Below are 18796 nucleotides of genomic sequence, written 5' to 3' on the forward strand. Positions count from 1 at the left end.
GCTCGTACCAATGTATTAGGTAGTATCATATTTGGTTTTGCTCATCCTGTATAGGTGGTAATACTGCAGACCTAACTACAGGTGGATCCCTCTTATTCTGAGGTATGAGTGATATACTGCTCATTTATAACCTTTCCCAAATCTCTACCTTTTCTTTCATGAGAAAGGAAGTAATATTTCTGAAAACTATTTCTACATTTTTGGAGTAGTGTTTTTATTTGTAAAATGTCTGTCAGCAGTACTGGAATTTCCCTCTGGCCATTCATGGACAGCCCTCTGGTAACAGCTAACAGTGCAGCTATCATCAGTGCATTATATGCAGCCATTTAGACTCTGCATAGTTATAATAATACATACTACACTATAATGTTTCCCTCTATTATAACCATACTACACTATAATGTTGACATGTACAAGTACTTCTGCTGATGCTTGTACTTGCTGAAATTATAGTGTAATATGTATTGTTACAAATATGCTGAGTTTCATGACTGTCACTAATGCATTGATGATAGCTATGCTGCCAACTGAAATCTAGATCCGCAGTAAAATTCCGATGATATTAAGACCGAAGCTGATCTTTCTGTCTTGGCTCACTGTTATTGTTGGCCATCAGCTTGGGGCTCTGTGGTTTAGTGGTCAACCTATAAAGAGGAATCACAGCCAATAGCTTTGTATGCTGGCTGTGCCCTTGATATGACATAAGGCCATGATGTTTCTGCAGTATCTGTTGCCGAGTTGAAAAGGCTGGTCCAATGTCACAACAGTTTCCTCTCAATGGCAGTGGTGATATGGGTTTGCATCTCACTGCAGGAACTGATCACTGATAGTGTTCAGCTTGGACGGCAGCCAAACATATGTGATGAGGCTTTGGTTTTTATGTGCTTGAACGTAGGCTTGTAGTGAATTTTGTGATATATTGTTTCATGGACGAAAAATTGCCAAATTCCGAGTGTGCACTGTGAAAGTGTGTGTGAAACTTCGTGACATTGTAAATGACGACGAGTGCCTCCTATTCAATTTGTGAGTAATTATGTTCTGCTATTGTAAACATCTTTAACACATAAGCAGTTGGGTGCTCCTTAATATGCTCAAATGAATGCGGATTTTTGAATTTGTTTATTTGATACATTACATGATGACACAACATATGAGTACAATAACATGAAACTGGCTGGAGACAATACAAAGTCAGTAGCATAACAACATCCAAGTCTTGAAGGCGACATGATAGTTAACAGTTGACTGTCCACTGATGGGGAAACTGGTGACGAGGCATGACCTGCCCCTGTGGCTGTGATGGTGTGGAACAACTATGAGTGGAATTACAGGGGGTGGGGTGGGGGGCTGAAGGAGGATGAGTTCTTATTCCACTGAAGGTTGTAAAAATTAGATGCAGTGGAAGAATTGGAGAGAAAAAGACTGGGGGGTGCAGTTGCATTAATGGAGCTGGTTCTGGTGTCAGGTGATGGTACGGACTTTGGAATCAAGTATAAAAACCTGACATCCTCATTTCTGATGAATGGTGACCATGAACCACCAGTCTTGTTGGCTAAACCCATGGGCCCACACACACATGCCAGGCCAGAACTTTGGAGAGGGGAGAGGAACCAGGGTGCTGGGTGCAGGGTGCAGGGTGCAGGGAGGAATGTGAGAGGGAAGAGACTGACATCCATCAAAGAGCTTTCACAGCCCCTTCTTGCTAAACAGTTTTGCCTGATATGAAAATGTCACAGCATCTTCCATGGAAGTATCATGGACTACATATTCATCTGCTGTTTGAATGTCCAAATGACCCTTTCTGTCTTTCTGTTTTATTGGGAATGAAAAGGAGACAAACAGAGTGCTTCACTCCATTCTTAGCACAGAAATTCTCATACCTCCTCCTGAAATTACAGACTGTTGTCAGTCACTAATGCTTGCAGCAGGCCCTTTCTTGCAAAAATCTTTGGGTGTAGAGCAGTTAACATTGTATGGGAACCTGGAAAAAGTGTCAATGATGATGAGTCATATGGTATTCAGGAACGTGCCTGCAAAATTGAGGTGCACTCATTCCCAGGGTTTGGTCGGTGCTGGCCAAGAGAAGAAAACCTGATGTTGGGCTGCCTACTGTTCCACATATTTGTTGCATTGATGGACTAGGCTCTCTATTTCCCAGTTGATGATTATCCTGTAAGCTTGGCAGTGAGTGAGTAGTTTGGTCTTGGAAGTGCCCTAATGCCCTTGATGCAGCAACTGTAGGCTATGTTGGTAGAATCAGTACATGGTATGCAGTGTGATCTGTGGTTAAAAGGATCACACTGTTGACTTGAAGCAAATGGTGCCACAGGCCATAGTAATGCCAAAGATTAGTAGACCATTGCCCGGCCAATTTCTCTGGTCATCTCCTCAAGATGAAGGTGTGAACTTGTGTGAGAATGGTGTCCGCCTCTTTGGCAGTGGCAATGCAGGCTCCTTTAATGGGAAAATTGCTCACAGCTTGTTGAACCTCAACATACAGGCAGAAACAAAGAATTTCCTTGAGATCGAACTTGTAGTTGGCCCTAGGTGTTGGCAGGAAAGAGCATCCATATTTGCATCCTGAGATGTACTTCTACACTCCTGGAAATTGAAATAAGAACACCGTGAATTCATTGTCCCAGGAAGGGGAAACTTTATTGACACATTCCTGGGGTCAGATACATCACATGATCACACTGACAGAACCACAGGCACATAGACACAGGCAACAGAGCATGCACAATGTCGGCACTAGTACAGTGTATATCCACCTTTCGCAGCAATGCAGGCTGCTATTCTCCCATGGAGACGATCGTAGAGATGCTGGATGTAGTCCTGTGGAACGGCTTGCCATGCCATTTCCACCTGACGCCTCAGTTGGACCAGCGTTCGTGCTGGACGTGCAGACCGCGTGAGACGACGCTTCATCCAGTCCCAAACATGCTCAATGGGGGAAAGATCCGGAGATCTTGCTGGCCAGGGTAGTTGACTTACACCTTCTAGAGCACGTTGGGTGGCACGGGAAACATGCGGACGTGCATTGTCCTGTTGGAACAGCAAGTTCCCTTTCCGGTCTAGGAATGGTAGAACGATGGGTTCGATGACGGTTTGGATGTACCGTGCACTATTCAGTGTCCCCTTGACGATCACCAGTGGTGTACGGCCAGTGTAGGAGATCGCTCCCCACACCATGATGCCGGGTGTTGGCCCTGTGTGCCTCGGTCGTATGCAGTCCTGATTGTGGCGCTCACCTGCACGGCGCCAAACACGCATACGACCATCATTGGCACCAAGGCAGAAGCGACTCTCATCGCTGAAGACGACACGTCTCCATTCGTCCCTCCATTCACGCCTGTCGCGACACCACTGGAGGCGGGCTGCACGATGTTGGGGCGTGAGCGGAAGACGGCCTAACGGTGTGCGGGACCGTAGCCCAGCTTCATGGAGACGGTTGCGAATGGTCCTCGCCGATACCCCAGGAGCAACAGTGTCCCTAATTTGCTGGGAAGTGGTGGTGCGGTCCCCTACGGCACTGCATAGGATCCTACGGTCTTGACGTGCACCCGTGCGTCGCTGCGGTCCGGTCCCAGGTCGACGGGCACGTGCACCTTCCGCCGACCACTGGCGACAACATCGATGTACTGTGGAGACCTCACGCCCCACGTGTTGAGCAATTCGGCGGTACGTCCACCCAGCCTCCCGCATGCCCACTATACGCCCTCGCTCAAAGTCTGTCAACTGCACATACGGTTCACGTCCACGCTGTCGCGGCATGCTACCAGTGTTAAAGACTGCGATGGAGCTCCGTATGCCACGGCAAACTGACTGACACTGACGGCGGCGGTGCACAAATGCTGCGCAGCTAGCGCCATTCGACGGCCAACACCGCGGTTCCTGGTGTGTCCGCTGTGCCGTGCGTGTGATCATTGCTTGTACAGCCCTCTCGCAGTGTCCGGAGCAAGTATGGTGGGTCTGACACAGCGGTGTCAATGTGTTCTTTTTTCCATTTCCAGGAGTGTATAAAGGATTTCATAGGTATATCTTGGGAAGAACAATGCCCAGCCCTGGATCTGATGAGCAGTACAATCTGGGACATGAGCTGTTATGTGAACAGTGAGATCAACGACTTGTGGTCCATCACTAGGTGGAACTTGGTGCCATAAAGAAAGACATGAAATTTCTTCAAAGCAAATATAGCTTCTTTTTCAATATGGGAGTATTTCATTTGTGCAGAGGTGCAGGATTTGAAACATAAGTGAAGGGGTGCTCTAAACCATCACTCTCCCAATGAGCAAAGACAGTCCCTATACCTTGGTCTGATACACCCGTTGGGACCACTATTTGCTTCCACAGTTGGAAAGTCACTAAATGAGGGGCTGAGAGCAGACTCTGTGTAAGCTCTCTGAACACCTTTGCACACATGGCTTACCATGTGAAAACCTCTCCTTTCATACACAAGTGATGAATGGATGAGCTATCTGAGATGCTGTTGGAATGAATTTTCTGTGATATGTAATTTTTTCCAGAAAGACCTGGAGCTGCTTTTTAGCTGGCCGAGACATGGATACAATTGCTTCAATGTGTTTCTAAATTGTTATTATACCTCTGTGAGAAAGGATGTAGCCTAAATATTCCACTGAAGGCTGAAAAAAATTACATTTGCTGAGATTTCACTTAAGTCCTGCCTCCTGCAGATTGAAAAATTGTGACTTCAGGTTTACTAAATGCTGCTCGATGGAACTTCCCATGATGACAATGTCATCCAAATAGTTAATGCAACCTGGAAAATTGCCAGGGCACTGGAGACCCCAAAAGCCAAACGCTTATAATTTATTTAAACCATACAATGTGTTAATCAGCAATATCTTCTGTGGACATTTGGCTAATGGGAGCTGTAAGTATGCCTCAGTGAGGTCAATTTTGGAGAAGAAGTGTCCACCTGCCAGCTTCGTGTACAGTTCTTCAGGCTTTGGAATGGGGAACATATCCACATCACCATGACCTTGACATCCCTGCAAAGTCTGAGTTTGCTGGACTGTTTCCTGATGGTGGTAACTGGGGTCATAGCCCACTGACTTGATGATATAGGTTCTATCACATCCAACTCCTGCAACCTGTCTAGTTCGTCCTTAACATGGCCACTGAGTGTGAGTGGATCCAGCCAGGATGAAAAAAATCAAGGCTGTGCCATAGGTGTCAACAAAATATGAGCTTAGAAATTCTTTGCTTTTGCCAGACCAGAAGTAAAATGTTGGGGAATGCAGGGCAGGCAGTACAGAGGACATCCAGTTGTTGATAAGAAATATTCTTGGAGACCAGATTGTCTGTTTCGTTGATGGGAAATCCAGAAGGCATAAATGTATCCAAACCAAAGAGCTCCTCAGTATCAGCACTGTTGACACTATGTCTCTGGTCATATTTTTGTAAATGGTTTTTGTAGTAAACTCCCCTTTTAGTGGAATGCATTGTCTGTTATAATTAATCAACTGTCAAAGTGCTGGAGTTGGTGCGGACACCCCTAGTTGTAAATAGGTTTTAAAGTTGATTAGACCTGCAGCAGCACCTGTATCAACTTGAAAGTTGGCTAACCAGCCAGCCACACACAGTGAAATGAGGGGCTTATCAGGGGACCTCGCTACATGGATGGTGTGGAACACATTATATTAACATTCATTTGATCTCAGTGATCAGAAAATGGGAATGGCTGCCTGACAAAAAGATGTGAGGTGTCTCTGTTGTGTGCATTCAGTGCAGTCTGCTCACAGGAATGCACAGTTGTCTCTAGCATGCTTCTGAAAACAGTCCGGGCAGGATGGGTAAGGCTGCCACACCCTGATGTGGCATGGGACCCACTGTTTACGTATGGCGGGATGCAAGTGCTGTTGTTTGTGTACTGCCCCGACATCACCACTACTGCTGAATCTGTAACATGCCTGGTTCACTCTTTACTGCAGCAATGTCCACCCAGGATTCTAAGTGGCAGCCTACTGCTTGTATGACTTCATATGGCTGTGCTAAATGCAACACCTTGTCTAAAGAATGGTCATCAGTCTGTGAAGCTTTTAACTGAAACTCTTCGTCGGGTGCTGTGTGGATGATCGCGTCACTGGTTATGCCTTCTGCATGAGATTGTTTGGCAGTAGTCGTAAAAATCTTTCATCGGTGACCTAACCCCTAGAGTTTAGCCATCGAAGCTCAATATGACTGATTCAGCTGCTTGAGACATTGGTGAAACTGGAGGTGAGCAGAAATCACATGACAATGTTTTTGCTTGTTAACCCTTGATAAAGAACAAATTTTGTTCAAAGTCGGTTTATTGGGCTCCATCAGAGGAAGCAGTTTGCAAAACAACCAAAAAGTTTGTGGTGAACCCATAGTAAGGAAAGGGATTTAGCAGTATCATCACCTTTTACCTCAAATGCTGTAAAGTGCTATCACAACCATTTTTTATACGAGTCCCAGTCTTCCAACGTTTCCTCGTACAGCAGAAATGGTGAAGGATTGACCGTTGGCTGCTGCAGTACTCTGGCCGGGAGGTTCTCCATACACTTTTGGCTTTCTATTTATTGAACCATCAGCTTTTGCATAACAGGGACAAGATATGGTTCACCCATAGTGCCTGGAGAGAAAGAAGTGCCAGTGACCATTTAACACACACACAGTCTGCTGTTCATTGAACCATCCTAAAGCGTCAGCCAAGTGCCTAGGTCTAAGTGATGGAAAACACTCAGCTAAGTCTGCAGTTGCCAGTTGCCAGTTTGTTGCACACAACATAAATGAACCATGATTTTTCAATTAGTTTATTTGATACACCACATGATGGCACACCATACAATAACATGAAACTGTCCAGAGGTGATACATAGGCAGTAGCATAACAATGTCCAAATCTTGATGGCTGCACGATATTAAGAAATGACAGCAGGGCATAGACTGAGAATGGGAGACTTGTGTTGTCCTATATGTAGACCAGCATAAATGTCAATGGGCTTGGTGGCACCAGTTTTGAGTCAGTATGTGCAGCTAGCATTGTAGACTCATTGTGGAGGCCATCGGTGGAGCCTCTGCTGTCGGTCCCCACATCCACAGCTAGTAAGCCTTAGCTCAGCACATGGTGTAACTTTTGTGGGTTGCTGGTGCGACAAGTTGCTCATGCAATTTGGAATGAGGCAGATCGTGAAAAGTAATGATAACTCTAGGTTTACCACACTTGCTATTGAGGTTTTTCAGTGGTAAACTTCACTGACGCTCTGTGGCCACACGTTGGTGGCTGCCGTCTGGCTGTGCGTGAAGGTGCCTAGACAAGGTGTCACCCAGAGATGCACGTAATTTGCCTTGTCAAATGCCACAGTCTGAACCCCCTTCTTTCTTAACACTTTGAGACTGAACCCGAACATAGCTCAGACCACATCGCTGTGTTCAAAAGGTCACACCTGAGTATAGCCCAGGCCGCAATTTCTTCAACTGCTGTTGTGATGGCTGACTCATTAAGTTTTGCAGTTTGCTGTAATTCTGCTACTAATATGTCATGTTTGTTGAGTGAACAAGGAATTTTGGAAGCTCAAGAGGAAGAAATTGTTCAGTAACTAACCTCACACTTTTTTTGGAAGGATAGTTATACTTTCTGTAATCATCATCATCATCACCATCATCATCATCATCATCATCATCATTAGCCGCCAATTCAATCATTAGATGATGTGGCCTCTTCAAGTTGTGGATTCAGGTAGGCTTTCAGAAGTCTTCTCCAAGTGGGACGGTCTTCGGCAGTTCTCTGCCAGGTGTTACCAGCGATCTTCTTGATGTCTTTGTCCCATCTGTCTGGTGGTCTTTCTCTAGGCCTCCGGTGCTCTCTCGGACTCCACTCCAGTACTAGCTTCGTCCATCTGTTGTCTTTTCTTCTTGCAATGTGGCCAGCCCACTGCCATTTCAAGGAACCTACTCTCTCTAAGATGTCATTAACCTTCGTCACAGACCAGATGTCATCTGCCCTTTTCCTGTCCTTTCTTGTATAGCCCAGCATTGATCTCTCCATGGCTCTCTGTGCTGTCCTAAGTTTCCCTTTCGTGAATGAGTTCAGTGTCCATGTCTCACAGCCATACATCATCACAGGAAGAATGCATTGATCAAATACTGCTTTCTTCAGATTTACTGGCATTTTTGATCTGAATACTTTTGAATTCTTCCCAAATGCTTGCCAGCCAAGCTTGATGCGTCGATAGATTTCTGGCCTTATGTCTCCCTTCATATTTATAATCTGGCCAAGGTAGACATATTCACTGACCTCTTCTAGTAGACTGTCCTTGACTTTTACATCTCCAGCTGGGACCCATTTGTTGGATATCAAAGAACTAAAGTTAATATGTAAATTAAATCTTGAGCCTTGGTACTTTTTTAGTGTGTATTACTCTTGAAGATATATTGATTACACATGTGTTGGTAACACTTTAAATAATGCCAATAACTGGTCAATCTTCTTGGCCTAATAGGCCTCTAAATGGTCAATCCTTAGACTGATAGCGGGTTTGGTGGATATGTATGGTAGCATTTTTGCTGTTTTTGAGGTTGCAGTGTAAAGTGGATGCATGCAGTTTTGAAACAGGATATGTACATTTGTTAGGTGCTTTTGTAGCTTTGTGCCCATTGCAGCGATATCATCCAGGTAGTTTACATATCATGATAGTGAGCAAATGACCTGCTCTAGATAGCACTGAAACAATGCCAGTTCGCTAATCATCCTGAAAGGTAAACCATTTGTGGAGGTAAACTCCAAAAAGGTTGAAACTTCCTGGCAGATAAAAACTGTGTGCCCGACCGAGACTCGAACTCGGGACCTTTGCCTTTCGCGGGCAAGTGCTCTACCATCTGAGCTACCGAAGCACGACTCACGCCCGGTCCTCACAGCTTTACTTCTGCCAGTATCTCGTCTCCTACCTTCCAAACTTCACAGAAGCTGTCCTGCGAACCTTGCAGAACTAGCACTCCTGAAAGAAAGGATACTGCGGAGACATGGCTTAGCCACAGCCTGGGGGATGTTTCCAGAATGAGATTTTCACTCTGCAGCGGAGTGTGCGCTGATATGAAACTTGGAAGGTAGGAGACGAGATACTGGCAGATGTAAAGCTGTGAGGACCGGGCGTGAGTCGTGCTATGGTAGCTCAGATGGTAGAGCACTTGCCCGCGAAAGGCAAAGGTCCCGAGTTCGAGTCTCGGTCGGGCACACAGTTTTAATCTGTCAGAAAGTTTCATATCAGCACACACTCCGCTGCAGAGTGAAAATCTCATTCTGGAAACATCCCCCAGGCTGTGGCTAAGCCACATCTCTGCAGTATCCTTTCTTTCAGGAGTGCTAGTTCTGCAAGGTTCGCAGGACAGCTTCTGTGAAGTTTGGAAGGTAGGAGACGAGATACTGGCAGAAGTAAAGCTGTGAGGACCGGACGTGAGTCGTGCTTCGGTAGCTCAGATGGTAGAGCACTTGCCCGCGAAAGGCAAAGGTCCCGAGTTCGAGTCTCGGTCGGGCACACAGTTTTAATCTGCCAGGAGGTTTCATATCAGCGCACACTCCGTTGCAGAGTGAAAATGTCATTCCAAAAAGGTTGTTTGTTGTGATTAATTTCTGTGATTAATCATCCAAAGGAATTTGTATGTCGTCATCTGGAAGAGAGATTTTTGAGAAATACTCACAGTTGGTGAATTCAAGATGAGCTCTTTGGGTCATGGAAAAGATGAAAGTTGATTAGTGATGGAACATTAGTTGTGGCCCCATTGAGGCTTCTTGTTGGGTTTCTTGATGACTACAAATTGTACTGCTCATTTACTAAATGATTATGTTGATGGTGTTAGGACAGCAACCAGCCACAAATTTACTTTGAGTTCCTTTATTCAAAGGAAACCGTTACCGGTTTCGAATCGTTGCGATTCATCATCAGACGGTTTACACGCTTTCTTTCTACATTTGGTGTGTTTTTATAGATTAATTGTCCTAAAATATAAATAAAACATAATTACAAACACGCCACACACAGATGGTTGCGTTGCAGATTTTCGTTGCGTGTGACTTCACATTTTTGCTTAGCAAATCTGGCAGCTTTAGTTTTGCAGTTAATTTTGACTTTGACATATTTTGGGACTATTTTAAGTGACATACACTCTTTGTTGAATTTAATGTTAAGAGACGTTTTCATTAGGTTAATTTTATGTTTCTTGAAAGCATGTATATTTCTCATTACCTGGTGAGGTAAGCAAATTTGTGGCTGGTTGCTGTCCTAACACCATCAACATTTGTCTTCAAAAACAGCCACGGTCTCCAACATGTCATCATATGACAAAATTGCATTAAGCTTACCTCGCCAGGTAATGAGAAATATACACGCTTTCAAGAAACATAAAATTAACCTAATGAAAACGTCTCTTAACATTAAATTCAACAAAGAGTGTATGTCACTTAAAATAGTCCCAAAATATGTCAAAGTCAAAATTAACTGCAAAACTAAAGCTGCCAGATTTGCTAAGCAAAAATGTGAAGTCACATGCAACGAAAATCTGCAACGCAACCATCTGTGTGTGGCGTGTTTGTAATTATGTTTTATTTATATTTTAGGACAATTAATCTATAAAAACACACCAAATGTAGAAAGAAAGCGTGTAAACCGTCTGATGATGAATCGCAACGATTCGAAACCGGTAACGGTTTCCTTTGAATAAAGGAACTCAAAGTAAATTTGTGGCTGGTTGCTGTCCTAACACCATCAACATTTGTCTTCAAAAACAGCCACGGTCTCCAACATGTCATCATATGACAAAATTGCATAAATGATTATGATTCTGAGATTTATTGCTCTTTTAGTTTATCAGGCACAGTTTTCACCTTAGGATGAGTGGTTTGGCCTTTGGACAAAAATAATGAGGAAAAGTTTATTGATTCAGTGTGATGAGTACTGTGTAATTGGTTACATGTCCAAATCCTAATATGAACAGGAAGTAAAATTAATTTTGCAATGTGTCCAAAGATTGGAAAAAAATACATTTCAAAACACAACAGAACTAATATGTAATGGAGAACTCAAATCCTTTGACAGTATCTAAACCATATACTGAGATGCTGGGATATCAACTTATAAGTGACATCTATGATGACCATTCCTCTTAATTGAATATGTTGATTGCAGCAACCTACTAACCTGCAAGATAATTGTCACAATGGTGCTGTGCCTAAATACTGATAGAGGGAGAGGATTTGTATGTGTGTCAGATGGCCTGGTGTCAGTTGAAATGCTGACTTGGGATAACAACACTGTGTGTGAGACACTTTGTCATCATTGCTAAGTTTGCACTTGAGCCATGTTAGTGGTGTTCTGAATATGACGGATGGCAGCTTACATTACCTCAAAAGCTTGTACTATGGCTGATGCTTCCTGCAAGGTAAGATCTGTAGGGGTTCCTGACAGATATGATTATTTGGAGCAAAATTTATCAACAGCTTTGAATGGGCAAAACAGTGTAAGACTTAAGGCAGTGGTGTCCAACACCCAGCCCATGGGCCACATGCAGCCGAGGCAAGTATCAGTATGGCCCAAAGTTATGATAAATTGAATATTTTCAATCTGGAACTCCCACCGCATGATGCTATTCTCTCATTGGTCTAACCCATTCTTAACACTGCAGTCTGCTATACTTGAACCCCCAAGAGTCTTGTTCTTGTAACCACCCAACTTGTCAGACGCGCTTGTTTGTTATCTTATGCCTACATCAGTTGCAACTTTGAAACTAAACATATATTTAAAATAATAGATGAAATCTCATATATAAAATGTCAAACTAATTCTGTCTTGCTTTTTTAGAATAAATAAACATACATTAATAAGTTATACATAACCTAAATGTGTTAAATGTGTATTCTTACTGGTTTTTTTTAGCTCAGCAGTTATTATTAGTATTAAGTAAATTTTGTGTGGCCCAGAAATTCTCATCTTCCAATGCGGCCCAGGTAAAAGGTCGCATATCCTCGACTTAAGGCATTTTGGGTTATCACATGTGACTGTGTATTTCTGACAGATGCCACAAATAACTTCAGTCCAGATTATGAATGGCTTCTCAGATAACTTTGTGCGCTGATGAAACTGCAGAGTTGCAAATAACACATGATTCTTCTGACTGTAGTAAGATTCTAGTAAACAGCACAATTCCTTGTAAGACTCACCTCTGTCTCAACCAGTTGTGACAGTTTATGCAAAAAACAAATAAATAAATAAATGAAAAAAATGAAACAATGAAGGCTCATCCCAGATAAAGACGAATGTTGATGAAGGTTGTCATTCATTTTCTTGAAGGTGTGAAGTGCTGATGCAAATAGTGAAAAATACACGTTTTGGTTCTCTTTTTATTACATTGCAGGACTTTTCTTCCTCAGCATGAGTGAGGGAAGATTAAAAATAAATCCATACCTTGTGACATCTGACTGATGTATGCAAAAGCTGACAGATTTGTTAGATTTCAGATAACAGTGAATCTTTTCCTGGCAGAAGAAAGAGGGATAAAATTAAAGGAATGAACTTTCCCACTTTCTTGTCAATTCAATCAAGACCTTGGCCCAAAAGATGACTCCCCTACCTACTCCTTCTACAGGGATTTTTTCACTCTTTTTGTCACTCTCCTGTAAGATGATGAAATCCCAATTTTCAAATGCTAGTGACTGTTAATTTTAGTGTGTGTTTGTCAGAATGATCCTGTCTGGAAGTCACCCACCTTTGTTATGTCTAATTGGTGGCAGTTTATGTTTGAATTGTTCTTATCTATAATGACCTTTGACAGCTGTCAATATTTATGTAACTTGTATGATAAAATATCTGTCAAAATGATCCACAGACATTGCAATATTGTTGTTTATTCATTTGTAGTTTCACAAATCTTTTGTATTCTAGATCTGTAAGTTTACTTTCTTTACAGATCAGAGATTCAGGCACAGAAATCGAAGAAAAATGGGCTTACAGCCCTGGAGAAACAAGTGCTTGGTCTGAAGCAACAACATCCTGGAATGATTCTCATGATACAAAATGGATATAAGTACCACTTTTATGAAGAAGATGCTGAGGTAAAATGGGAATATTTCAGTATTATATGCAGCTTTAGATTCGCTCACAAAACAGATTTTCAGGAGCATATTTGATGCTTAGTCAGAAAGTTGGTTATATCCTACCATTTGGTGGTAAGTTGGACTCACTTATTTTTCTGATATATGAACAAATGCTTAAAAAGTTTTGTATGGTCATAGAGGAAAAGGTAACAAATTCTTCAATCAATGATGAAAATAAAAACTTGCTACTGATTGTCACCATATAACAGTTTTGTTGAAAACTTAATTGTTGCTGCAGGCACCTACCTCTCACCCTGAACTCTTTCTCTCCAGAACAGAAATAGTAAATTGCTTTCCTGGGTTTTATTGTGGTCGTCTTCTTGTACGGTTTGTTTTTTAGGTTTTTTGTAACACAGTTGTCACTGTTTTTGATAATGAATGCACGAAGTTCATTGTTAATTTCTACTTTTCATTTGATGTTTGTTACTTTTTCATTACTTTAGTCTTGTTATAGTATTAGTTTTTAAGTCTGCTGTAAACTTACTGTGTTAAGTTCCTCTATCCACTGTTGAAGTTAGTTTGTACTATTGGTAAACATTGATGTTGGAGGATCTCTTTGTGCAACTCATCTTTCAGTTCTGAGATTCTCACTGTCCTGATGAAGTCTACTGGAAGCTATAGCATCAATGTTTATATTTCTTCAGTATCATTATCTTTTTTCTTTTGAACTTCAGTACAGGTTTGGCTGAAACTGAGTCAAAAGTTTTCTCAGAATCTGTTAATGTCACATTGCTCAATGACCTGGTGCAAGTCTGCCATTTGGATGCCACTTTTGATAACTTCTGTGTCCTTCAGCCGATGATACCCAGTGTTCACAAATGGTCACCCTTCCAATGACTAATGGGTGCAACGTTGCTTAACTTAAGTGATCACGTGAGAACGGTGTATCCGATATGGCATAGCCTTTAGCATAATCTATTAATCTTAGACAAAGTGATAACTCAAACTAATTTCTTCTTTTTGTAATTTCATTCACAACTTGCAAATGACCCATTGTACTGTATCTAGGTACTTATAAAGCCAGTTTATTTATTTACTCGATAAAGTCCAATTTTTTCCCCTTTCAGTTAATGATAATTTGGGGATATCGCAAATCTTTTGGAGAGAAGGTTTGATTTCTTGTCTGTCTGTTTTATTTTGAAGTACAGCTGTTAAAGTATAGGTCCAAATTAGCAGATTGTGTGTCAGCAGATATTAACAGGCATTTTCCAAGTATTACTTTTGCTATAAACCTGTACCTAGTAGTTGGATGTGTGCTGCATCATCAGTCCACCGGCCGGCTACACTTTGAGTATTCCACCAATGGCATCTGTGCAGGCCAGCCATCAGAGGCCACCTGCACTGGGCCACATGACTTGTGTACATGGCATGGCATCCGCCATGCCATCTACCAGAGCCCTTCTCTTTATAAGCACAGTGCAGTAGGCACTCACTGTCACATTGTGCTCATACTTATTGTCAGCAACTCCTTGTAAGAGTTCTTGGATCATTGCTATGTTTGTCTGTGCATTCTCAACTATTGTTTGCTTGTATGTGGAGGAAGAATAAACTTGGTTCATTGTGGCCCTGCTGTCATTTGCATTTTACAGTATGATAAAACTGGTGATGAGTGTAGTGTTCACTCACATTTGCTGATTCTATTTGGTTGTTCCTTTGTTTCTTCTGTCCACGGAGACAGTGCCCCAATCTCTCCTTGAGCAGCAGCAGGCTCTTGCAGTTGCTATCACAAACTTGCTGGCCACATTAATGTGCAGGCTTTCATTGATGTCACCACTGCCCTTTCCTCCTTATGATGATTCAGCTGAAGACTAGGAGGCTTATGAGAGGCAGCCTTGGTAACACTTCTTTGCGTTTGGTGTCACTGATGCAAACACCTGTAAGGCTTTGTTCCTTTCTTGGATTTTTGCTTGGATCTACCAGTTATTGTGTCAGTTAGCACCTTTACAGGAACCAATGATGCTTTGGTACTGATCCCCCATGGTACACAAAACGGGTCAGATCTTTGTCGCAGAAGCAATGAAAAAAGCATGCCAAATTTAAAAGAAAGCAAAATCCCCAAGATTGGCAAAGTTTTATAGAAGTTCGAAATATAGCGCGTACTTCAATGCGATATGCTTTTAATAATTTCCACAATGAAATTCTGTCTCAAAATCTGGCAGAAAACCCAAAGAGATTGTGGTCATACATAAAGAACATCAGTGGCAAGACGCAGTCAGTACCTTCACTGCATGATAACAACGGTGAAGTCACTCATGACAGTGCTACTAAAGCAGAGTTATTAAACATGGTTTTCCGAAACTCCTTCACCAAAGATGAAATAAATATTCCTGAATTCCAATCAAGGACAACTGCCAAGGTGAGAAACATAGAAGTAGATATCCTCGGAGTAACGAAGCAGCTTAAATCACTTAATAAAGGTAAGGCCTCCAGTCCAGATTGTATACCAGTCAGGTTCCTCTCAGAGTATGCTGATAAAATAGCTCCATATTTAGCAATTATATACAACCACTCGCTCACAGTAAGATCCGTACCTAAAGACTGGAAAATTGCTCAAGTCACACCAATACCCAAAAAGGGAAGTAGGAGTAATCCGCTGAATTACGGGCCTATATCACTAACGTCAATTTGCTGTAGGGTTTTGGAACATGTACTGTATTCAAACATTATGAAATACCTCCAAGAAAATGATTTATTGACACACAGTCAGCACGGTTTCAGAAAATATCGTTCTTGTGAAACACAACTAGCTCTTTATACTCTTGAAGTAATAAGTGCTGTTAACACGGGATGTCAAATTGATTCCATATTTTTAGATTTCCAGAAGGCTTTCGACACTGTTCCTCACAAGCATCTTCTAACCAAACTGCGTACCTACGGAGTATCAAATCAATTGTGCGACTGGATTTGTGATTTCCTGTCAGAAAGGTCACAGTTCGTAGTAATAGATGGAAAGTTATCAAGTAAAACAGAAGTAATATCCGGTGTTCCCCAAGGAAGTATTATAGGCCATCTATTGTTCCTGATCTATATTAACGACATATGAGACAATCTGAGTAGCCACCTTAGATTGTTTGCAGATGATGCTGTCATTTACCGTCTTGTAAAGTCATCAGATGATCAAAACGACTTGCAAAATGATGTAGATAAGATATCTGTATGGTGCGAAAAGTGGCAGTTGACCCTGAATAAGGAAAAGTGTGTAGTTATTCACATGAGTACTAAAAGAAATCAGCTAAATTTCGATTACGCGGTAAGTCACACAAATCTGAAGGCTGTAAATTCAACTAAATACTTAGGGATTACAATTACAAGTAACCTAAATTGGAACAATCACATAGATAATATTGTGGGTAGAGCAAACCAAAGACTGTGATTCATTGGCAGAACACTTAGAAGGTGCAACAGGCCTACTAAAGAGACTGCTTACACCACGCTTGTCCGCCCTATTCTGACATCGAAAAAGTACAAAGAAGGGCAGCTCGTTTGTATTATTGTGAAATAGGGGAGATGGTGTCACAGACATGATACATGAATTGGAGGGGCAATCATTAAAACAAAGGCAGTTTTCGTTGCGACGGGATCTTCTCATGAAATTTCAATCACCAGCTTTCTCCTCCGATTGCAAAAACATCCTGTTGTCTCCCACCTACATAGGGAGAAATGATCATCACGATAAAATAAGACAAATCAGGGCTCGCACAGAAAAATTTAAGTGCTCGTTTTCCCGCTTGCTGTTCAGGAGTGGAACAGTAGAGAGACAGCTTGAAGGTGGTTCATTGAAACCTCTGCCAGGCACTTCATTGTGAATAGCAGAGTAATTACGTAGATGTTGATGGAATGTGTAAGTTATTGTCAAATTATCACCATAAATGCATGCATCTCATTGAGTACATGTAGAGTTCTATCATTGTTATAAAAGCCCCACCAGTCCTACTGGGCTTTGGTGGCCAAACTCCATGGCCTCTGTTGCAAATGTCAGTTTCTTACTGAAGCACATCATGATTCCTATGCTGATTTTATGGTCTGTGACACCATCATTTTGTTGCTCCCAGCCCCATCTCATGGATGTGGATGTAGACATTAACTGTGGCCTCCAGTGCCTACAAATTCTAACAAACTGTTTATCAAATTGAGAGTGATGGACAACTACAAGGGGACATGGATGCAGCCATGACTTTACTGAACTCATAACTCATAAACTTATGTGGATCTGGGATCTCTGGCATTGGCTCTGCCTATTTGATGTTTGGCAAGCTGCAACAAGCATATTCCAATTTTGGAGCAATTACGGCTCCTGCTATGTATAAATCTGTGCTTCGTTCCTTGACTTTTTTCATAGTGTATGATGCTGGCATTGATAATTTGTGCCAGGCGACTAGTGCAAGTTTTGGTGTTTTGGTGTTTATATTATAAAAACATATAGTTTAGTACTGATTACGTGGTAAATAGGTGTATTAGTGTGCCTTTTAAGCATACCATTAAAGGTTTCATTTTTCTTTACATAATATAGCAGAAAATGCGAAAAGATCGTACAGTCATATTTTCTGTTTATGTTTTTCCGCAGCAAATCTATATAATTTTGTTTAGTTGTTCTTTGCTCTCTCCAGCAATTTAACTGCAGCATACCTCTTCATTATTTAACTCACATTTCCAGAAAGTAGGCTAAAGTTTAAGTTGTTGTTTCAGAAACTTTGCACTGTTGTTTTTGTTTACACACAGTTGCGTATAGGCCAAATTTGTGGAACCATATTTTCGTATTTATCTGTAATTTAACTGACTTATTATTAATAAACTATTACATTTATCATGAGTGAAAAGTGCTTGACTTGCCATAGAATTGTTAGGTCGGGGCTTTGGTGTGACGGGTGCTGTAGTTTTTTCCATGTGGGTGACTGTAATGGCGTGGGAATAGGGGAAGTAAATGAGACTCATCAGTGGTTTTGTAGGATATGTAGTAGAGATAGGAAGATATTAGAACAGGAGGGGAAAATTGCTGCCCTTCAGGCTGAGTTAGACAAGGCCAGGGGAGATCTTGGCAGGTTAAGGAGGGAGAAGGGTAAAGAGAGGTGGGAAGTGGCAACAGGCAGAACAGGCCTAGAACTTTATCTGACAGCTTCATGGTGAATATGGAAAATAGACCTGTTGCGTCAGTTAGAAGCTGGTGAACCTCAAGCAGTTGCAGGTATAGACAGGGCACAACAAACTTTCAGCAGCAAATTGAAACATAAGAATGTAGGGAAATCAGTAAAGAGAAAGAAAGTATTGTTAGGTAGTTCCCATGGAAGAGGTGTTGGCCAACTTTTGCAGGATGAACTAGGATCAGAATACCAGGTCACAATTTTTTTTTTTTTTAAACCTAGTGCTGGTCTGGAGCAGGTGACAGAGGATTTAGGATCACTTTGCAGAGATTTCACTAAGGAAGATGCCATGGTTATAGTGGGCGTGGCAGGTAATAGTATTGACAGAGATCCTGGGTACAGTATAAAGTGTGACCTGGCAAAGATTGCATCAGCATTGAAGCATACTAGTGTTGAGTTTGTATCTGTTCTTGGGCGCCATGACTAACCTCATTTGAACTCTTCTGTCAAGAGAGTTAATTTGGAGTTGGAACGGCTGCTTATGTCGGGTGCAGGGTCACGCATTGGTGTGGTTCCTGTTGATTCT

General features: G+C 41.9%; 1 protein-coding gene across 1 annotated transcript in view; it reads left to right on the forward strand.

Moving 5' to 3' along the window:
- Positions 1–18796, forward strand: part of LOC126251586 (DNA mismatch repair protein Msh3-like) — a 363938-nt gene that overhangs the window by 29583 nt on the left and 315559 nt on the right. Inside the window, exon 3 of the mRNA XM_049952118.1 lies at positions 12946–13090. Coding sequence (XP_049808075.1) covers positions 12946–13090 — 145 coding nt within the window. The remainder of the gene's footprint in view (positions 1–12945; positions 13091–18796) is intronic.

Source organism: Schistocerca nitens, chromosome 4 (assembly GCF_023898315.1).
Source record: "Schistocerca nitens isolate TAMUIC-IGC-003100 chromosome 4, iqSchNite1.1, whole genome shotgun sequence".
NCBI classification, from domain to species: domain Eukaryota; kingdom Metazoa; phylum Arthropoda; class Insecta; order Orthoptera; family Acrididae; genus Schistocerca; species Schistocerca nitens.